This window comes from Osmerus eperlanus, chromosome 4, assembly GCF_963692335.1.
Source record: "Osmerus eperlanus chromosome 4, fOsmEpe2.1, whole genome shotgun sequence".
In the NCBI taxonomy this organism is placed as follows: domain Eukaryota; kingdom Metazoa; phylum Chordata; class Actinopteri; order Osmeriformes; family Osmeridae; genus Osmerus; species Osmerus eperlanus.
Window position 1 is genome coordinate 16,466,373 of NC_085021.1, and position 23,794 is coordinate 16,490,166.

The 23,794-nt window shown below is 48.0% G+C and overlaps 1 protein-coding gene across 6 annotated transcripts in view; it reads right to left on the reverse strand.

The window, feature by feature from the left end:
- The window catches only part of prdm16 (PR domain containing 16), a 147,157-nt gene that overhangs the window by 79,807 nt on the left and 43,556 nt on the right, over positions 1–23,794 (reverse strand). For all 6 annotated transcript variants that reach the window (XM_062459491.1, XM_062459489.1, XM_062459486.1 and 3 more), the window contains exon 2: positions 18,396–18,853. In XM_062459491.1, the coding sequence (XP_062315475.1) occupies positions 18,396–18,853 (458 nt within the window). The remainder of the gene's footprint in view (positions 1–18,395; positions 18,854–23,794) is intronic.

Sequence of the window (23,794 nt, forward strand, 5' to 3'; positions counted from 1 at the left end):
GTCTGCTTATTGTAGAGGGTGAGGCTGAGGCACTGGGAGAGAGCTTTACACATGCTGCATGAAGCATTGTGTGTTGTTGTGGGGAGAGAGACTATACCAGATGAGCCCAGAGACAGCGTCACGATTGCTGGAGACACCCACGTAACTAAAAGACCGTGGCGTCTTTAGAACAACACTGAAACAGCTAATGAATAGCTTAGTTTTTACTTGAGCCGGTCAACATCTCAACACTGTGAACTGCGTTTTTTTATCCTCCTTAATTGGCAGCAGCAGGTTTTGCCTCGCTTTCTTCACTTTGAACATGAATAATGCGACAAGCTTCTGATCCCAGCTTTCAGCCTATGGCTGTTTATTTATCTATTTTGACTACACCCATGAACAAAAGTTGCCTAGAATGGGCCGTGACAGCCATGTCTAATATCTCTTTCCACCAAATCAGCCTTTTTTTCTTCCCCGCTGTCACTTGATGTCTTTATGTGAGGCTGAGAGTGCGGCGGTATGAAAGGGGGAGGGGGGGGCGGGCAAGCGGAGCGAGTGACCCCCGCAGGAGGAGAGTATTAAAAGCAGAAAGGGAGAGAGGGAAGGAGAGGGAGGAGAGTGAGAGAGGGGGATAGAAGTGGAGACAGGGGGGCACCCTGCCGAGGCCCGGGCCTCCACACTGGCAGCCCCCATCTTGGCTTCAGACGGCTTTTGTCAGGCGGGGAAAAGAGGGTCTCTTCTTCACTTTGAGTACGGAACAATGGACGTTTTGTCAGTCAGGGAGGGGGTGTCGGTAGCGGGGGTGGAGGGGGTGAGGACGCTGGGTGAGAAATAAAGCCAAGGGCCCATCTTCAGAAGGGGGCAGCCTTTGGGGCTGGGCAGATGTTGAAACGGGGATGATTTATTAGCCCTAGTGTCCTTGGTGGCACTTGGCCACCATCCCAGACTTGGAGAGTGAGAGACAGGGGAATGGCGGGGGAGGGAGAGGTGGCTATGGATCAGAAACATCTTAATACCTTCTATGGGCATGGGGTGCTTCATGCTCTCCGACCGTCATGGTATTTTTGCCCGATTTCTCTGAGAAAAATAACTTGGTCGGGAGTCATCTGCATCACTGAGCCAGACCTTGTCACCCAGCGCTAACCCCCGTTCCCCCCTACTCCCCACCCACCCAGACTGGCTGCTCTCTGACTTTCTCCTGCTTCTCTCCCCCTCCCTACCCTCCTCTTATATAAAACAACAAATTAGCAAATTAACATTCTCAACGGCCACTGTTCCCCTGCAGAGTGTTGGACTTGGACACCTTAGAGCCCGCCAACAAGCACTGCAGAAGAAAGACTTCCAAAATGTGTGCATGTGTGAAATGTTGTGTGTGTGTTTGTGTGTGTATGGGTATGTGTGTGTGTGTGTGTGAGTGTGACTGGGTCACTGTAAGCAAGCAGAGCCAGAGCTGTGTGGCCGGTGTCCAGTGTGTTCTGTAATTGGAAGGTGTCACATGTTTAAGTCACAGCATGTCACGGCTGCATGCCACCCATGAAGACCCATGAGACCATTCTCTCCTTGCCTTTGTGCGTAGGTGTGCGTGTACGTGTGCGTGCACGTGTGTGTGCACGAGTGCACGCATGCGATAGTGTCCGTGTGCTCAAGTCCATTAGCCAGGAGAAAGAGGTGGAGTGTGACATTACAAACGTTCCTTTGCCGACCAGTATCCCCATTTCCTCCACCAGTAAAACCTCTCTCTCCATTTACCACTCTTACTCTTACTCTCCCTCTCTCCCTCGCTCTCTCCAGTCACCTCCTCCCTAACAGTCTTTAATCTTCTGTTGTTTGTCCAGTGAATGTCCAGCCCTCCTGATGGACCACGGAGGGTTAGTTAAAGTGAGGGAAAAGTTTGGACAGCTTTCATCAAGGCCACTGGGGCTAGATTGATTGGCAAGGTAATTTACTGCCCTGTGACCATCCTCCCCTCAATCTCCCCCTTTTCTCTGCTGTGTCTCTCTCTCGCTCCTCTCTCTTTCTCCCTCTCTCCCTCTCTCCCTCACTTCCCGAATCCATACCTTGTGCCTGGAGGAAGTGTATGCTCGTGGATGTTGGTGCGGCTGTGACGGGGAGCGGAGGTTAGGATCGAGGGGGGGCTCACGAGCAACCGCTGCAGATGAAAAGACTGATTGCCTTTTTCCACGATAGACGACAGAGAGCGACAAATATATTTATATATATATATAAAGAGAGAGAGAGAGAGAGAGAGAGAGAGACTGTGTGTATGTGTGTTTTTAGGGGGGGGGGGGGTAGCGGGGCGGGGGTTCTAGTATCCAGACGGTAGTGTTCACAATGTTCCATGTGACTTTCGGGGTCCGGGGGGCAAGAGCCTTGACATGAATGGGAGGGGGCTCATCTATCATCTAGAGGGGGTGATTGAAGGGGGAGGGAGAGGTGGGGGGTCAAGCCTCCATCACTCTCACCCTCCAGTCTGTCATCCCTGCAGAGACGGAGCTCTTGGTTTAACAGCTTCACGCTAACTCACCGGGGCTGCGCTCACTCACTGTCTGTCCCCCCCTTCCACCGGACCCCCGAAACTTCTGTTCCTTTTATTATTCAGACAAACCCATACAGTTGCTGGGCTTGTGTGGCAACAGAACAGCCCCAGACTTCTCCCCAAAGGACCATTGGTTTTGGTTTCTATGTTTTTCAATAGATACAAATTCTCCCGTGAATCCAATGTGTGTATGTTCTGCCCCAGAGATGTGACGACACATGACTTAGAGGACAGTATAGATCCCTACCCTAAGGCAACAGCAGCCAGTTGAATGAGTGAGGTGTTGGTGGAGAACTGAAACAGACCCAGGGGATGGCTGATCCTGCTAAATGTGCGGACTTCGAAGCGAGACTCAGCATGTCACACTGTGTATGGTTTGTGTGTGTGTGTGTGTGTGTGAGAGAAAAAGAGAGCGCCAAGTAGGGTATGAAGGCTTCTGTGACGAGTGTGTTTTATAGTATGTACAGTGTGAGCATTGGCATCATTGAGAATGTGAGAGAGAAGGTGTGTGTGTGTGTGTGTGCGCTTCTCGGTCTAAATTAGTTTCAATATCGTTTATACAAAAGCCCTCATCACCACCACTACCGGCCCTGGCAGGCCATCCAGATTAATGACTCCTCACTCTCTGTTGTCTATCACAACATCTACATCAGCAAAACTGGGCCTGAAAACCACAGCATTTCCCTCCCAGAAGACATGATGAAATTATTTATTTCCCATGGAGAGAAAGAGAAATGCTGTCCTGGTAGAATAAGTGACAGTACCCAGCCTGGAGTTACAGTAGAGGTTAATGACAAACAAGGGACAATGAGTGGGGGTGGGAGTAGAGGGGTGGGGTGCGGGGGGATGCACAAAGACAGCCATACAACCCCCCAACTTTATCAATGGCCTTTTTCTCATTTCTCCATGAATTATTTAAACAGGGCATCTCTTCCAACTCCACGTACTGTGCGCAAACAAGTTTTTTTTCTCCCGAGAATGAAAGAAAGAGACAGAGAAAAAAAAGTGAAGAAAGAAATGCCTCCTCCTTTGCTTCCTCTCTACTCTTCTGTCGCATCCCTTTCATGTTGGTGTATGGGCCTTGCTCTCATGGCCATGTGAATGTGTAGTGGTGGCAGTGGAAGAGGGGGGGGGGGCGACAATGAGATATACTGAGGAGCTGGAGGGGGCCAAGGGAGCAGGGAAAAGAATACTGGCCTTGTTGGCTAGGACGGTGGTTGACGTTGATTAATGAGAGAGAGCGAGCGTTAGAGAGCGAGCGAGAGTTAGAGAGACAGAGAGAAAATTAGGGAGAGCGTTGGAAAGAGTGAGGGGTTAAAGAGAGAGAGTTAGAAGGAGAGAGATAAAAAGAGAGATAAAGGGAAAGAGGGGAAAGGAGAAACAGAGATAGAAAGAAGGGACATGGGCATAATGGACAGGGGGGTTGATGGGGTGAGGTTGGAAGGGCGGCCAGCCTCCGGAAGAGCTTGGTGGTGGAGGGGTGGTGGGTGTGTGCGTGGTGGTGGTGGGGGGGGTTACTGCTGGCCAGGAAGAGACTCGGACCCAGCCTGCCAAGGGGGGGGGGGGGGGGGGGGGCAGCAGCCCAGACCTGTTTCGTGTGACCAATTGACTGATGGAATGACGTTTCACACATGCTGTATGTATTTATGCGTGGCCTGTTCACCCAGCCACATGATGGAGTGGCAGAGTGGGCTCTCCTCCACCAGGCTCCTCATGGTTGGGTCAGCAGACTACGCCTGTCCAAACAACAGACTTCCAAACGTGTCTACTGCTCCCTGAAGACCAGCTAACGTCTCGGCAGCATGCTCCAAACACCCATGAAAGGCCGACAAGAGGCAGAGGGGGAACGCGAGGGGAAGAAGCGGGAACAAAACTGGCCTACCAATTTGCTCTTTTTCTGAACCGCAGCGAGTCTGGCTAGCTTCCCAGCATATTGCGCCTGCTCTGAATAAAGTGGCTTAGTTAGTGGGTACCGCTTAAGGTCTGGGGCGCTACTCACTAAGGTGGCTGAACACGGTTCTCATTGGCTAGAACTTGTCAGATACAACCTCACACTCTCTTCTTGTTTGTAAGTGAGCTGACAACAATAATCCCTAATATGGCACCAGGGATTAGGAGATAAGGATCTGATCCAAAAAATGCTGCATTTTGATCGGGCTGCTTTTGCTCTTTGCTGACCGAGCACTTCAATTGACCTTTTCAGTCAGGACCCCAAGCTTCCCCCAGACTGGTCTGCAGCCCCTTGGATGTGCAGCACCATTGTCGGGCCACTCATCTATAGGTAAGCAGTGCACAAAACCCCCCAGTCACTTCAAAATTCCTGACAATAGCCAGATTTCCTCTCAATTTGTTGGTGGAGAAAGGCAGGCTCAGGGGTCCTTTCACTGGCCCTGAATAGTGGGCCTAATTCAGCCTCAGTCTGGGCCCAGGCCTCCTTCCCACCCCGGCATCCCGGCCCTATTTAGAGGCTCCTGACTTTGGCTAATGCAGGAACAATCCTGCCACCAACCCTTCTCAGAGCACCAAGTAACCCTGCAGCACACTGCTACTGCTAACAACGCGGGTTTGGCTCGTTTGTGTGATGACAGACACACACAGCAAGAAAACACAACACACACCATCCCTTCTCTATAGACCCACAGTCATTCCAGTACATCCCCTCACATATTTGTATTTCGAATTTCCTGCATCTGTCTGAGACCAAGCTAATCAACCACCCGACAGCCACGGAACCAGACCCCCCCCCCCCCCCTCCTTCCTCCCTCCCCCCCTCCCCCCCCCACACACAGCTCTCACTTCTGTGCCCTGACACTCCTACCTTCCATGTCTAAGGAGTGTTATTAAAGCAATCAAGACCTTTCCCTGGCTAGGTCAAGTGCAAGGTGGATATAGATTTGAATTATGCAAAAGGAAAGTGGAAGAAATCACTTGGATATATTTAGTCAGACAAAGGTGGATTGTATAAATGGAAAGAGAAGCAAAAATAGTCTTGAATATTGAGTTTTAACCTCCCCAAATAATTGAGATTGTTATTAAGTTGAGTAGAGACTTCTTAAAGTGTTGCAGATGCGGTAGGCTTAGGTGTGTGTGCGCGTGAGTGTGTTCGCATGCTTCTGTACGTGTGCATGTGTGTGTGTGCGTTCAGTGTTACCGCCACCAGATCAGCTTTCCCTGTGGTCCATTCAGACTCTACCGGCTCAGGATACTGAGACAGGAAGGACGAGACAAGAGATTTATCTTGAAACGTGATTGGCTTTCGGCAGGCGTGCATGCCAGAGTTGGACAGTAAACACTGTAACTATAGATGTGAGGTGAGCTACGGGGGGGGGGAGGTGTGTACGTGTGCAAGTGTGTGACCGTGTATAAGTGCGTCTGACCCCGTGTGTGTGTGTGTGTGTCTCTGTGTGATTGTCTCAAAGGGATCATGTGGTTAGTATAATGATGGTTCAATGTTCCTGAGGTTGAAGGCTCACTGCTGAGCCTGTAGCTGCTAATGCATTCCGAACTATGGGGTGAGCACCAGCCACGACAACTTCAAACTGCCTCTCGGTGACATGATTAGATCCCTGATCAGTGCTGCCAAGATGTCAATAGGCTCTCACCTGTGAGGAGCTGAATCACTTTGTGACCACAATGCACAGAAGCATTTCAGTCTAACAAAGACATCGAGTGCAGATCTGGCCTGGGATTTGTCTTTTTTGCAATTGAAATAAAGTGCTGTGAATCCTCAAAGAAATGGCCGTAAGGATGCATCCAACGCCATGACTTTGGACGGGATGTGCAGTACACAGACCGGTGCCCTGTTAAACGTCTCTGGGGGAGCATGACTGGAGGAGTGAGGTCCCTCCAGCCAGAGTGTGGAGCTACCCAGGGGGGAAGAAAGCCATGTTGAGGAAGCGAGAGGGTGAGCAGGCTGAAAGGGAACACCCTGATACCTTCACTGACCCTGCTGTCCAGCCACTCTGCTGTGGCTAGACCGAGGGTATTAAGTGCCTGGTGTCCTGCAAGGTTGAGTTGCTGATCCGCTACCGGGAGAAAGCCAACCCAATCTCACTGGGAGCGTTTGTTTTGATTCTGCCTCTTTTCTCATAGACAACCTGAGAGAGGTGATTCATCGGAGAGGGGAAATAGGGCGACTCGGCTGTTAAACATTAGAACCTGAAGAATCAAGCGCGTCATTGACTTGGGCAAGACACGCTGCTATGTGAAGACATATCAATACAACATGTACTTGACAGGGAAAAGTGCCAAACAAATGTACAAATAGCAAACCAAGGTACATTGTACATTTCCATAAAGCATAGTGCTTAAGACATTTCAGAGCAGCATTATTTGACTCTTATATCTGTGCAGCCCAAAGTCTCACCACCAATGTCCACCTAACATTTTCTCATAGACAACATCTTGAGCCAGTTCAGTGACAGGAACCTGCTATCTGAACCAGCAGCCACCCAGAAACACAAGGACAGCAGAGAGCACAGGGAACAATTTGGTCATTCTCAACGAAGAGGGGGGCTTTGTAAGAAAAAAAGACACCCTATATCCAAAATCCCTCTCTCAGGGCCATCATGTGAAGAATTCCCCCTTTTCTTCTCCACCTCCTCCTCCTGTGCCCTCCCTCCCTTTTCCTCTCCTCTCCTCTTCTCTTCTTCTCTGGGGCTTTTTTAATAAAGCCGTCTGGGGTTGTCAGGTCTTTTCAGACGAGGACTCCCAGCCATGTGAAAAGTTAATCCCTCGTGGGCCTTCTTCTCCGTGGCGCTCATCTCCCTGGGAACCCTCCTCTGGGTTGTGGGGGCCCCGGGGCCACCCCTGACCAGGGCCAGCAGAGCTGCTGAGGCCAAGGGCTCTACAAGGCCAGACACTCCAACCTCCCACCCACCCCTCCACAACCCCTCTTCACTCAACCAACCACCGGGCCGGTCATGCCTTCATGGCCCTCCACAAGCCCACCCCCCCCCCTCTCCACCCTTTCACCCCCCTCAGGCCCAGCCCCCCCCCACCCACCCCTCCCAGGGCTTTTGATGAGGTGCCCTCCCTGATGGACAGACGATGGGATTGGGCTGGATTTACATCTTGGAGTGTTCATCGAGTGGATTTTGAAGGATGACAGTGGTTCAAAATGGAGAGACCCCCATTTTCAATGCATTCTCTCTCTGTCGCTCCCTCTCCCCTTCTCGAGTGCTACCCGGACCACTTCACTTCAACCGTTCCTGTTCAAGCGCTTCACTGTGTGTCAAAGCAACAATCCGAGCAGACTCCTCTTGGGCCATGTGCCAAGGTAGAGGACTGAGGGACATGATAAATGACAAAAAGAGAAAGTCCTGGGAATGAAATAGTCCTTTTGAGGAAGGAGGTCTGGTTTAGAACAAGTGGCAATAGGGATAAACCTAGATCTGCAAAGTTATCCCTGACACACTGTTCGGAATATTGTACTGGAAACATATTAAGTCCAAGACAACAATACATGATTGAACAAATTAAAACAACAAACAGCATATGACCATGTGTTGGTTTGACCCGATATGGTTTCCTTTCTTTAAAATACTGAATCTGTGCTTCATTCTTAAGCTACCACCCACCCCGTAAGGCAGAAACACACATGGATACACACACACACCCTCACACACACACACACACTTGGATGATTTGCTTGCATAGCACTTTTTCGGCCCTCCTCTGAGTGCCACTGGAAATACAGACAGGGTCAGTCAGGCATCCTAATCCTTCTCCCCTGTCCATCTCACGCTCACTCAATCCACCCTGAATACACACACACACGCACACCCCTCCGTGTCGTACCCTCCGCAGTGCCAGTGGGCCCGAGCCCCCAATAAAGGAGCCTGGAAGGAGGAGGGAGAAGGGGATGGGGGGAAACAAGTGAGATTTGGAGTTTGTAAAGGTCAGGCAGGACTTTGTTCCGTCTGAGAGTTTATCTGGGCTACAGCGGCGTGGGACAATGGGGCGCTCGCCGCGCGACAGAAACCCAAGCTGTGCTGGCTAAATTACTTCACTGATAAGGCGGAATTAGAAGCTCCGGGATCCCAGAGCTGAGAAGAGGAGGAGGGAGGGATGGGGAGCAGAGAGGGAGGCCAAGGAAGGGCAGGGAAGGGGTGGATGCTGGCAGTGAAAAATCAATAAAGCTGACCCAAAAGAAGGTCCATCCTCAGCACATAATAAAAAGCCTGCTCTCAAGTCTCAGAAGGAAAACATTCCTCACTATTTCCCTGAACACTCTCATCTTAGAACTAGCCATGAGGGACCATGTTCCACATTCATGTTTTTACCTGCCATATAACTGAGGAGCTCTAGGGACGAACATCATGAAATGTGACTGTGTCTCTGAGACCCTGTCTGTTGACACAAGACCAAGAGAAAAGGAACCCTTGTTCTATCCTGGTTAGAGCACTCACATTTGTGAGTGTGTGTGTGAGTGTGTGTGTGTGTGGCTGGGCTCCCTACACAGTGTGGGATGCTCAATAGGCCCTGTGGTGATCCATCATGTGACTGTGTGTCTGTGTGTGTGTGTGTGTGTGTGTGTGTAATGTGAACGTGCGAGGACGGAGAAGTGGCAGGAGAGAGAAGGCGCTGGGTGGGCGAGGGTCCTCTGCTATAACCCTGGACCAATGGGAAGGAAAGAGGGAGAGAACTGGAGAGCAGCTGACTCTGCAATGCTGGAGCACTTAGAGGTCAAGCTCAAAGTATGGTTTGGGTGTGTATGCGTGTGTGTGTGTGTGTGTGTGTGTGTGTGTGTGTGTGTAAGAGAGAGAGAGAGACAGAGAGAGAGAGAGAGAGAGAGAGAGAGAGAGAGAGAGAGAGAGAGAGAGAGAGAGAGAGAGAGAGAGAGAGAGAGAGAGAGAGAGAGAGAGAGAGAGAGAGAGAGAGAGAGAGAGAGAGAGAGAGAGAGAGAGAGTAGGAGTCCGACCTCAGACAGGTCTCTCTCCGAAACGGAGAACAAAAGGCAGGCTTCCTCTCCAGTGGAAAGGGACAGCCACTCTCCTTCCCAGCCTTGCATTGTCACCTCTTACCAGCAGGGGGTGGTAAGCTTGATGACCACCATTAAAAAGTCACCTATGTTTCTGTGAAAGCTGGCCTTTGTGACTTTGAGCCTTCGCATGAAGTCTTAGCCCCTCACCAACGCATGCATGCACACAGACACACACATGCAGTCGAACAGTAGAAGTGTGCACACACCCACGCAGACACACATAAAAGGTTATACAAATAACACCAAACTCCCTCCCCTCCGCCCCCCGCCTCTCCCCGACACACACACCCAGGACTGACATGAATAGTTGACATTCTATCTGTTGGCATGACCATGCAGTCACATGGTGCTGGCCCCGTGGGCTCAGCCCGAGATGTTGCCTCCTTTATCAGACGGGATTGGGACCGGCTGGCACAGGGAGCCTGGCCTTCCTCCGGCAAGGTGACAAAGAGCAGAATCATGAGACAGGCCAAGAGGACCATAATGATTGAAAGGTTTGAGCTCAGCATTGTGGAGACAAAGGAGGAAAATCTCTTCTCTCTCTTTCTCTCTCCCGCTCTTTCTTTCTCAGCAAAAGTCATTTATGTTCAAATGACACAGTCCAAAGTAAACAGAAATGATATCACCCCTCTTTAGAAATGAACAGTATTTATACATATTTGCACAACATCCTGAACCCAAGATATATCATAGAGGTAAAATAAAATCCATAGCAGCGATGTGGGGGAGTTATGAAAGATTTAGGGATATGAGCTGGGCAGAGGACACATTAGGGTAGGCCTGGGATGATTCATAACCTCACCACCCGAAGCATAGACTCATCTAGGAGAGGCACACTGCTCTGCTCCCAATCACATCGTTGGAGACTATGACCAAAATCACTCGAGCGCCTCCACACACTTTCCAAAGTAAAGACCCATTCGACACTTCAACAATTCAACACTGTTTTTACATCCAATGTCGTCATTGTGCTTGGGTTTTCACTCTGTGCTGTTATTCTAAACAGCCAACTCCAGGAAAAAATAACATTAGAGATCTGTTATTTTCCAGTGTGTGCGCACACACGTGTGTGTGTGTGAGAGAGAGTGTGTGCCCAAACACACAAGTGCTTGACACCTGGGGAGTGTTGCTGGCTTAATTAAAATCAAGACAAAGAACTACAACGTGTTAAGCAAAGCAAATCTCTTCCCTCTCCAGACCTAAGCCTGACTTGATTTCAACGTGGACTGTATTGTATACCTGATTATCGGCAATAGTAATCAAAATAGCTACGGGGGCCAGATGAATAGGTCAGCGCCTCCATTCTTATTCACAGAAATGTTTAGGAAATACTTCAAGCCGATAAAGGCAAGTTGGGAGGGGATTGAAAGTTAAACTGATTTATCTTAAAGGAGGTTTAGGTAGGGAGTGTGTGTGTGTGTGTGTGTGTGTGTGGGGGGGGGGTGAGGGGGGGGGGGGCTGCAGTACATGAAGTGCTCGTGAACAGAGAGTTTGTACCAGGGGGTCTCTGACAAGTCTGCCTGTGTGTGGTGGGGGCTGGTTGGCGCTCGGTCTTTCCTGTGTGTGGCAGTTTAAGCCTGGGTAAGCCCTGGCTGTATGGGCTGGAGGCTCTGCCAAACCCCACTCTGACCCTTCTCTGACACCTCCCCTTCCACTAACACCCACACACTGTACACGCTGTACACACACAGGCTGTACATACACATGTGAGGGTGCATGCACACGCACAGCCTCGCACTCATGGAAGTGCACAGACACAGACACACACGCACACATCGCTTTTTCCACACAGCAAAACATGCTGGGAAAGCACAGAACGGCCTAGAAAGAAAATGAAAGCTGCCTCATGGCTAATTCATAAAATGAGATGGTCTGGAAGGAAGGGGAGGTGAGGTTTTTTTTTTTTTTGCACAGGCCCCAAGTCTGCCTTTCCCAGTGAAAGCATCAATCTAATTAACAACATAAACAGCGTTTGACAAATGTCATCATTTTCTGCCGGCACAGAGCAGTGTCATTGTCTGCCACTGCCCCAGGGCTCCCAGCAGTGTTGATGTGGCTTCTCCTCAGGACAGCCATGAACGATGAGGTTTCACTAGACACTCAGCGGAGGTGGGGGGGAGGGGGGGGGGGGAGGGGCACGACTCACCTGCTTTTGGCCATTAAGGACAGAGGAACGGCGCGAGATGTTAAATTAACGTTTAGAAAATGCACAGGCTTTAAACATTGGTTACAGTAAAGTGCTGTTTGTGCCACAGCTTAGAGAAACCCTCTGCAATAAAGGATGGCATTGTTGAGGATATGCGTGTAGCACTGTGGCTGGGTCTCACAGGCAGACAGAGACTCCATTCACATCAACTCGTTCAAGTCTATGAGGTCTGAAACCAATGACCAAATAATAACATCAAGATCCCAGGGACAATATTTATGGAGTTCCACTCCTCAAAGATGGATGACTTTCTCTGTTGGCATCCTTCTCTGGAGCGTAGCTTTCATCTGGAGGTCTAAGATTAATTAACAGATGTTGGTAACGAGTTATGAACAAATGATAAGGCATCAGTGTTCTAATCAAACCTGACATTTAATTTGCTGCCTTGCTTCCTTGTTATCAATGGCCATGTTCTGGTGCATAATTGACAATGGTTCTGGGCGAGGAGAGACAAAAGGAACGTGTCTTTAACAGCTCCTGAAAGGGCTGCTATGGTGTCTCTAAGGCAACCGGGACCATATGTTTAATATTAGATGTAATCCGTTCCACTGGAGTGCTCCGAAAGCTGGGAAAATTGGATTAAATTGGCTAATAGCATGTTTAAAACCTACATAAAATGAACGTAAATGGAAGATATTACGAGGCCGAGACTCTCACTGTACTGTAGCGTTTTCTTCGTTTTTTTCCCTCTCTGTGTATAAACTTGGGGTTTCGTTTAAACACAAATAATGATGACAGAAAACCACAATGTGTTGGTCAATACATCTAGGAAATACCACAAGTTTGATATTTGTTTCTGTATGATATCCAGTATCTTGAGAACGGAGAATCCAATAAAAAAGTATTTTTTCAATAGCATTAGATCCTAGGATCCTTCTATCTTTGGAAACTTCCAATAATCCTAGACATCGATTGTAACATTTTCACAATCAATCACTTCATACAAAGTGGAAACCGGTACATTACATCACATCTTGCATCTTACTTGAACTAGACAGAAAAAAGAAATGCAGTTCATCCTGCCTTTCCTTTTGCATGTTCATTACCTGGGTTTTAAAGGTGCTGTGGCAGAAACCCAGTTGGTCTGCTGTTTTTCTTAGTCAAGTGGCCTCCAGACGAGATGCACTCAGGAGCTCATCAGAGCATGGCTCTGATTTGATTACTAAAAGAGATGCTAATAACCCATTTACCTGAAGAGCTCAACTTGTGACATATTCGAAGGTCTACACAGTAGGGTTGTCCTCAGGGACTTATTGGAAAGAGTCGGACAGTCAGTGTCTTGCCCTGAAACAAAACACGTTCTGGAGTGATACACTTAGATGGGTTACAGTCTTCTATGTTAACCTTGAGACCATTAACGGCAACACAGCAATGTGCCTGACATTGGCAGGACACTAGTCCTGGTTTAAATCACGGAGTAACCTATCCTTATCTGGCAGTGTGTCCACTAGCCCATTCCCATGGTGTGGCTATTGTCTCATTTAAGTCCTTGGCGGTTCCTGCCCTATCAGTTTGGTACCATTCGTCCTTTGGCCCAACTCAAGATAAAATCTGTCTCGTTCGACAAACAGACCAGACAAGTTGTTAACTGAATGCCATAAGTGCTTGCTATCTTGGCACATGCTCTGCATAAGGGATCAGTTATCCACCCTGAAACACAAAAGGTGAGCAAACAGAGAGAGAGGTGAGAGGTAGGGTTAGGACAGATAAGTGTCAGGGCGGGGACCGGCACTCTTCGCTCCTTGGGGTTGGAACGAAGAGGGCCGTTAGCTCGCGTCCTGCTAGCAAACAAAAGGAGGCCAAGCGATGGCATGAAAAGCTTTCTGTCATCCAGGGGATCAAGGCACAATGAAGTATGAGGGAGAAATATGAGGTGAGCACCATGGTGAGGTGGGTATCTGTCACGTAGGCTCGTGGGTGCTGAGAGCGCCCATCTAACGTCTTAGCGTATCGTTAAGTCAACAACATGGTAAATAGAAGAGGTAACACTGTGTACCACTTTTTCCTTCTTCACATCATCGGATGAATGATACCGATATGGAAAAATACCCAACGGCATGAGAGCAAACAGAAGAATAAGTTTGCCCGGCAACAAAGTCAACTCAAGGTCCTTGGCTGGGAGCTGTCTTTGAAGCAACAAGAGACACCCAAAAGAAGGGTGATGAGCAGTAATATGCATTATTAGGACATGCGTGATGGTGTGTTTGGGGAAAACCTTATACTCTGAAATAAACAGGCCTTGTAAATGAACAAACAAGGTTAACCAGCACCCTATGGATCACCAAAGCCACAACGTCACCATCTGAAGAAAGCCTGGCTTCCAGACAGCGAACAACCAGCATCCTATCGACCAACACAGTCAAATCAATAGCAAGTATGTAATTACACTGTTGGAGATCACCCTTTTAATTGCACAGAAATAATGGCATGGTGTGTTTTCCAGTCAATGTGCAGTGTCTTCACATTGAGTGAAATTTCTCTCCCACCCTTGAACAATGTGTTGACTTAGCGCGAGTGCTTCTTGCAGATAGCAAACACTTCAACGTCAGGGACAAAGAAAGGGCCAGATGACAAAAGCAAGAAAAGGTGTTAGAAGAGTAACAAAAGGCATGAATCAGAGAAGGCGACACACCTCTCTGACACAAGGTTAGGAGAAGGGTGAGTAAACACCATTAATATAGCTTTAAAGGGGATTGGCCTCTGTTTGATTTGGGGCTTTGCAATGTTCACTCAACTGTCAGAGACAGTTCAGAGGATATTGGATTCTCTCTTTTTCCTGTGGATCACAGGGCTGAAACAAAGAAGGATGTGTCTGTTGGGTTCATCAGTCACTGACAAAGCTGGATATACTGGAGTCCCTATGACACACATGGGCTTAGACAAAAGATACACGTGGCCACTTGTACTTTTCATTCTTCCAGTCATAAACACACACACACACCTGCCTTCTATCCCTGGCTCCCAGCAGCGCTCCACCCTCTGGGAGGTGTGTTAGGATGCTGTGGTTGAGTGAGAACTGGTGAGAGGCAGCGTGGTTCCACCAGGGCCCCACCACCTTCACTCCTGTGTCATTGTTAGCCTGTATGTTCTCGTCAATACCAGATCCGGCCCAATCCCAGCTCAATCCCACTCAGATAATAGAGCCAGTCATTCTGATGCGGGAGCCCTGGAGTTGGCCACAAGCTCTCTCAAAGGTTCCCACTTTCCTCATACCTAGCCCCGGTAAGGGGCTTCCATCCAGGGGCGTGCCTGATTGAAAAGGGCCCTGTCCTGGAGCATTGGCGTTATATTATGTTGTGATAGAGGGGAGCATAATGGTTTTCAAATGGATGACTTGGGGTGGCTCTCCTATTATAGTGGCGGCGCACAGACAGGCTGAATGGCTGTGGCCTGGAGCTAAGCATCTTCTAGATTGAGCTGTCCGTCTCGCTAAAATGAATCTGAGTTAACACCTCTTCCACTGCCGCCGCCCCGGGACAGACACGAGTGGGCTTCCTTTTTCCAACCTGGATCATTCTCATTATCCAGGAGCACTGTGCCAGGCTTCGGGGCAGAACACACCACATGCACACATCCACACAAGGACCCCCCCACACATTCACACACATACACACACTCACATACACACACACACACACACACACTCCTCTAAGCCTATCACCCATAGAGCCCCATCCTCACATTGGCCATTAACTCTCCCCAGGCCCAATTACACAGAGACCTCATGCACACACACTCCTCTCCATGCCCATATATCATATAGGCCTTACAAATCATCCACTGCAGCGCTCACAGAGCCGTATGTGGCAGTACTTTGTGGTTATATACCATCTCAAGCATACACCCACTCCTAAAGTAAATGACATCAACTTTCTGTTCCATTCAAATTCCCACCAATACGGCCAGTCTTTTGCCCCGTCCATAAAGGGTCAGGGGGTAGATATGGATCACGTTTAGACAATGAGAATCTAGGATCAAATATTATTTCTCAAAACACGCCCTTTGTCTGGAGCTGGAGGAAGGGGGTCCCGGCTGACACACAACAGGAGAGGCTCCGACATCAGGCCCTATTAACAGCTTTTGCCTCCCCCTGTCTGTCTAGGGGCCCCAACGATCTCTCTATCACTCTCACTCTCTCCTTCCCTTTCTCACTCCTTTCCATTTTCCCTTCTCTTGACTCTTCTCACTCCTTCTCTTTCTCTCCCACCTTGTCTATTTTTCTAAGACCAGAGGCTGGAGGGGAGGATGTGTGGCGGGGGGAGTCCTGGGGGAGTCTCGTGATGGCTATCGACGGTCAGTCTGTTATGACTATCTGTGATAAGGGGCTCTAAGAGCCCCCGAAGCGCCGCAGAGCGCTGAGAGAGGCAGACAGGATGTCTCATAGAAAACACAGCCCAGCCAAGAGAGGCGAGGCGAGGCGAGGCACGGTAAGGTGGGATTTCGACAGACTGTTGTAGGGACAGGGAAGGCTTGAGCCCTCCTTTTGACACGCCCGGGGGCAAAACAGATGGGGAGATGATTGTTTTCTTTTTTTCTATTTTCTTTTGAAGGACAAAGATAAAAGACTTAGAAAAGGTGACCTTTGAGATAAACAGTAAAGTAGACATTGGTTACAGGAGTGCAGCCACAAAATAAAACCTGTGCGAAATCATCCACTAAGGTTCAAACACAGGGGTAGGATTTCAAATGTGGTCGTCACTTGATTTAGCTAGCCACATGAGTGGGGTTATTGATACAAGATCATTGATATGACAGACACATATACAGACAGCGCTCTCTCTGACCCTCTGTCTAGATTAGGCAAGGGCTATCAGTCTCTCATCAGTTATTTCACCATGGAGCCGGGCAAAGAGTGGACCCCACTAAATAAATGTAAACAATGTGCTGAGTTAGGGTGGTTTTGAGATTTGGTAATGTGAGTATTGTCAAGGTGTAGAAGAGTTTTTCTTTTTTCTTACAGGCCAAGTTACCAGGGTTGGGCTGTGGAGTACACATTAGTGGGGGAGTCCAGGAAACAGGGGAAAAGAGGGAGAGAGAGAGAGAGACAGAGAGAGAGAGAGAGAGAACCGAGTGTGTAGCTTTTAGAGGGGCGCCTCATGTGCCCCTAAGGTCTAGTCATAATATGAACTTTACAAAGGAAAACTTTCTCCCTGGCACAATGCCACATAGCGTGTGCCTCGGTGCTCTAATCGCCTACATGTTTTTCATGTGATTGGACTCCAGGAGGAACCAAAACGATGTATCGACAAGTACTATGCATAATTGTTCTAGAACCTCCTCCACACACAAGCTGATAATTTTATCAACTATCCAGTCAGGTGGCCATTGTAGGGTCCCAGTGTCCCTACAGACTATGGCTGAACCCAGCAACTGAGCCCTGCGGTTGGCTCAAGCATAGTTATGCACAGCCTACAGTGCTGTACATTCAGCCCAGTACACCCTGTCCAAGATGGCTGCCACAGACTACACTCTCCACTCCAATATTCAGCAATGTGATTAACTTGAGGTCTTCGTTTCCGACCATAATTACATATGAAAGTAATATAAAACTATGTGAATGACCACCTCCTTTCCCCACAGAAAAAATGAAGTCTGTGAAATGAAAAGCAGGGACCATTTCGACTCTGATTAAGCGTGCGGTGAAGAGAGAGAAATCAGGACTCCCTTTAATGAGCTTTACCGTAGCAACTTCAATATCCTAGTGTCATGTTGAAATGAAAATTAATAGTTCAATCCAGGCCTGAGCCACTCATGCCACGCTTCTTCCATTTCCATATCGGGTGGCGTGACCAAATGAGAGCGCCCGGCTCGGATGGACGAGGGCTACCGCCATAAGCTGATACCTCTCCTAATCAGCTGGATTTTCCAACATTGGCCGGCGATGGAATTTTACGGAGTGTGGAGGGGGGGGGGGGGGGGGGGAGTGTGGAGGGGGGGGTGAGGATGTGTAGTCAAGGATGAGTATCAATCCCAACTTGAGTGACATGAGCGTCTTAGCTCTGGGAGATAGAAACACTGCATGGGTAAGCAGTGAGAGGGACATGGCTTGTAGCAGAGTACTTACCTATCTCAAGGTTGCGTCATGCAAAAGGGTTCTGCAAAGACTTTGGGCTCGATTGTTTCATACTACATGAGCTATAATGTTCTAAAAGCAGATTTAAAATTGTGAATTATTTTTCAAAACAAAGTGCGCCTGTATTACACCTATTGCTAAATGCAGAATGTTTTTAGGCCACCAAAAGCAGCACAAGCAGTAGCAGTGCATTGCTTCTGTAATACCTGCACATTTGTCTTTTCTCTGTATGCTGAATTGAATCCTGTTGTACCTCCGTCTCTAATGTTCCATTTATATAGATATACCATTTGATATATATAAAATGTTGTTTTGCTGCACTCTACTATAAAACATATGAGTGAGATGTTATTTGTGCTCCGTCATTGAAACATAATTTTTCTTGCACTGTGCCTGGTATCTGAGGTGGTTACCTTGATTCTGACCACCACAATACTGTTAGAACTATGCATTTATGATCCTTGATATTCTGCTGTACTTTCTTTACTCCCTATTTGTATGACCCTTTAGATAAACGGGTCTGCTAAATGAATAAACGTCCATATAATAAATGTATATAATCATATAAATGTTAAATATAAATACAAATAAAGAAATAAGAATGGTATGACCCTACCGCCCATCCAAAGGAGCCGTCTTTGTCCGTGGTGCTCTGAAGTCCGCTGTGTGGCCCGAACGTTTCGCCCGTCGTGATGCGGCTCTTGACCCATATCCCCAGACCGGCTCCGGGGACCGAGGACTCCCGCAGCTCCAGGTCACTGGGGATGGGAATGTCATCGGGAATGTAGACGGGCACCTCGTAGGGTGAGCCCTCCTTGGGCGTGAAGTCCTCGTCATTGCTGTTGCTGTTGTTGCTGTGGTGGCGGTGGTGAAGTAGGGGATGGGGGTGCAGGTGGGGGTGCAGGTGGTTGTTGGGGTGCTGGGGGGACATGGCGGGGTGCCCCTCGATGGGAACGGGGGACACGATGCCGTCTTCGTTCTCCTCCTCGCCGCTGTCGCCGCCGCCTCCCCCTGACGGCGCCCCCTGGAGGCCGGGCGCTGTCTCGTACATGCTGTCGACTGGCTCACTGTCATCTAGCAGAGCGATGGAGAGAGGGGAGAGAGGGGCATGTTACAATCTGGGGGACATGCTACAATCTTTACATATGTAATGTTCGTAGTGCATCTGTCCACCAGCGGCATCATTTCAATGATAATGGAAGAGCAAGGCGACAGAGAAAAAGCTGGCATTAGAGTAACTTGTGTTAGCACAGCATCATGGAGTCAACGTCCGTCACTCTTTTATTTTGATCTTTAATGAGGTCATTAATTCATGGGTGGAACCGTCTGAATAGAAGGTCGTTGTCTCAGTAATGTGGTTGGTTCTCAGTTTCAGGTTGAAGGAGCATCCTTGTTGCCTCATAACTGACTCAATTCAACCAACACAGTTGAAGACGGAAAACCTGAACAGGCTTCAATGAGAGTTTACAGCTAGCCACAGAGTTCCCAGAAGCTTCTAGAATGTTGGGAGGCCTTGATGGAGACTGTGTGTTCCATTCAGTCACAACCACTGCCATTTCCTGCCAGGGTCATCTTACAGATAATAGGTAGAAACGACCCAGGCCTTGCCAGTCTCACGCCAGCTTAGATTAGTCACCTATGTTTATTGTCACTTTTGGTCTGACAGTATAATTGCGGCGCTCTGTGGGTTCCACCATCCCATGTCAATGACAATGATGAGGACGGGGACTGTAAGTGTGCGAGTCTAGACACTCACGTTGACCTTGAGGTCAATTCTGCACAATGTTCAGGAAGTTAGAAAAATGCATTCTGTCTGCTCATTCATGAAGGTGCCTTTTCGGATTATAGACAAAACTCACCAATGAACATGCTGTATCATAAGTAAGTGAGTGTGTGTGTTAGTGTGTGTGCAAGCGGGCGTATCTGTGTGCATGCGTGCGTGTGTTTGCACGCCTGATTGTGAACATGGACAAGCCTTGGTGTCTTTAGTGAAAGCACCACAGCAGTTTTACTATCTAAACACAGTCCCGGCAATCAGGGGCTAACTAGGCCCGCAATTACAGCAGGAGTGTTTCCAATCGCCCGTCCCCGCAGCTTGCTGCCAAACCTGCCAACAACACCGCTTCAGGACCTGGAGCACTGGGAGGGCTTGGCGCAAACACAGGCAGCCATTAACTTGTTAGTGAAGTTCAAAACGCCATGGTATTGAATCATTCACATTCAGTTACTCTCACTGCTTTCAGAATGCACTGTGTAATACATTGGGTCTGGTGAAGTAACTTTTGAAATATTTCTGTATACAGAAAGTAGTAGTAAAATATACATTTGACTCAAGATAAGAATCATTTAATATAAATATAATAAATGAAAATCTCTGTGCATGGACATTAGAATTTAAACAGAAAATGTTTAAACAGTTGAAAAATTCAATTGCAAAGTAATCAGACACTGATTACAATGCTGAATATAAATTTTTTTATTAAATAAATGCTTGTGCTACCACCAATAAAATACTGGAGAACATCTGAATTAACAGCTTCTGAATTAACTGACATGTTAGTCTTAAATGTACATGGGAACTATGAAATCATGTGACAGTCTTTTCAGCAACTGGCAAGTCGGGGCCTTCCTGAGAGATCCGGGAAACTTATCATATAAAACTCTAGCTGTAAAAAGAAGGCTTTTATGACCGATTTTGCGTCATCTAGAGATTCTGAGGGGAAAGAAACGTTTCACCCATTTTTTTTAATGATCCCAGTTTCATAGCAGCCCAGAGCAGGCAGGCAATTAAGCATGGAACATGTGTGCCAGCAGTAGCTTCCACTTTTCACAGATCAATTAAACTTTTATAACCGCGGCCTATCTAGTGCGTACTTTTTTCAAAAATCAAAAGTGTTTTCAAGCTATTAAAAACTTTTTTTTCACTCTTGGAGTTGGCACCAGACCCATCGAGCACAATTTGAACAACTCGAAAGACAGGGTTTGGAAAATCTATTAAATACTGTTCGACTTTAAGAGCCTCAGACGAGAAAGGCACAGATCACTACGTCGAAACAGAGCAAAGAATTAACAGCCCTAATTTTAATGAACAAAACATCATTTGTGTAGGACAGAAACCACCGGAGTGAAGCAGCCACTGCAAACACAATGTGATTTAAAAGGGAATTGTGGCCAAGAGTTAAGATCCTCTGGTCTCTTATTCATAATGTTTCACCCAAAAAAAGAGAAAGTTTCAAATTAATTACCACAGACAAACTTTCCTCCCTGACTGTGACATTCAAGCAGAGAGCCATGTTTGACCATGAAATTCACGACCCCAAAAAAAGAGAGGAGAAAGGAAAGCAGGAAAATAATGAAGGGGGCCAGGAAGAGGAGGGGGAGTGAGAGAGCTCCAAACTGACGACTCAGAGCTGGAACTCCACTGTTTGTCCTTGGTCTCTGAAGACGAAGAAAAAGATGTTAGCCCTGTCTCCTAGAGGGCTTCTTAAAAAACAGCCCCGCCAGATAGGCCCTTCCTTTCTCAGTTCCCCGTGTTGTTCTTTCTCTCCCAGACACTCTCTCCCTCTCCCTCGCTCTTTCACGGGGAACTATTTATCCTGATTACATCAGGGGTCAATCATTAATTCGCACCTTGGGGGTCCCGGCGCTGGCTAGGCCTACAATGGTCCGCTTGTTCGCCCCGTGTTATTTCACTGGAAAACTACCGTGCAGCCGGGGATCCCCAGGCCCAGTGACATGAAGGCATCAGATTTATTTGATAAATTGTAAATGCGTTCCTTTAAACGGCCCCCTTTGTTATTGTTAGCCATGCTAGAAAACAAAGAGACATTGGGGTGTACACTTCTCTCCCCGGGCACCCGGTGGGAGAGGGCGGACTGTCTGTGAACAGCTGTGTCAGGGGTCACCATGTTATTAACAAAAGATGAGCTCCTGGTGATTTGTTCGAATCAGTGTAATACATCGTTTTTAAAAGGAGTGAAAACAAAAGACCATATCATGCACCAGTATTGTAAGATCATTTTAAAAAGTCTACAAAAAGCAGGAAGGGAAAATAAAACCACTATTAGGAAACAGAACAACATTGCCAGGTAATCAACAGTGCCGTGGATGGGTAAAGTTCAATCAAAAGGACATTGTGTTGACATGACAATCATCCACATGATCTGAGAGTTTAGAAAAGCCAGATTGTTCTGGGGCGCTGTTTAATCAAGCCTCTATAGACTGAAACATGGAGATAGAGATCTGTGGCAATTTTCTGCAGTCTGCATGGCCTCACACAAACACATGTGCCTTGTGGCAGAGAACCTGTTGATTTGGTCTGGTTTGAGAGCCACTGCATTTGGAATGGCTGTGAGCTGGAACAATGACTTGATGTGTAGGACACAGATGCTGCCCTGAAGCATAGGTCCAGTTCAATGAGGTTCAATCAAACCTCTACCACAGAAAAAAATGGTTCCTGTTTCCTAAACAAATCCTATAGTATGCTTATATCTAAATGAGGAGACACACACCGGTAGCAAGTCAGAGTGGCGGGGAATGTATGTTCTCATGTGGGAATGTTTGGAGCCTCTCTATAGCCTTAGCACCAGCACAGTGAGAAGCCAGATGGACCATTCACTCCACACTCTGGAGGTAAAAGAATCCAAAAGAAAAGTGTGTCTCAGACCAGCTATGGCTAAAATAACAATAAAGAGAGTGGAATTGGACGTCTGGGCCTTATGATGGTGGTCAAGTCTCCCCACCCCAATGCACATAGAGACTGTATCTTTGTCTCAGAGTAAGTTGATATTTCAATTCAAAGGAGCTCGGCTCTGATGAAAAGCGAGCATCGGGGGAAAACGCACAAATATGCAATATTCCTCCGCTCCAAATATGGGGAAAAAAGTTTGTCTGTTCAGTACAAGTACAGTAAGGGGAGGGGGGGAGGGGTCGGAGGGGGGAGACCATGACAGATATGAAAAATGAGCGGCTGACTGGTTGTGCAAGAAATGTGAAAAACATTTGATGTGGAAGAGTCTGGGGGTGGTGAGTGGTGGGGGGAGGAAGGGGGGGGGGGGGGGTTCCAACACCCGATGAGGCCTAATCTGGCGCTCGCGCCCCCAATAATCTGCAAATGTGGTCCCACTTAGACAAGTTATTGGTGCCGCAAGAGCTGCAGGGAGAACCCCCTTACCTGTTCCTCTTTAATAATCAGCCCTTTGATGACTCTGTCTCAACACAAAGCTCTAATCGCCATCCAGTTTTAGACCAAGGAGAGGAGGGAAGCGGAGGGAAGAAAGGAGTGAGGCGGCCGTAAAAATCAAAAGAACGCGAGCGAATGAGAGGGTGTGTGTGGGGGGGGGGGGTTGAGATGACGGCGCAAGCTTTTCCATGGCAGCGGTTTTCTGACGATGACGTATGTATACATTACGAATGGGAGAGGTGGTGAGGGAGGGAGTCAGGAGGAGAGAAGGTGAGAGTGGGTGGGTGTAAAGTAAAGGGAGTGGGGTGGAGGGTTGGGGGGGTGCAGGGGTGGAGGGTTGGGGGGGTGCAGGGGTGGAGGGAAGAACGGTCAACTACAATACAGACGACTCTCTCCAGAAATGCACACTTGTTTCCCCTTGTTAAAGCAGTGGGGAACATTTCCAACACTTTAAGTAGCAATATTGCTTCTCCAGAGAGGGGTGAGTGCAATGGAGGCCCGAGGCCTCCGGAAAAGGTCTTGGGTTAGCCCTGGTGCATGTTAAAGAAGAACCTTCCACTCAGTCATGCCTGTTGAAACTGGTTACATCGTTAAAGGCTTGGTCACATGACATCCATTTCTACACACATGTATATGCGCGCCCACGTGTATTCTGTGTCGATGTCAGACTTGTAGTCCTGGACACCCGCTTCATTTGTACTGCAGGACCATGGTTTTAAAGTGCTGCTCTTCCCTTAGAGATGTTTAGGAAGACATAGAGGACATTAAAATGACATGCTTGTTTAAAAGCAGTCATGACATAATATTCTTTCTTTACCATTCTCATTGTAAAT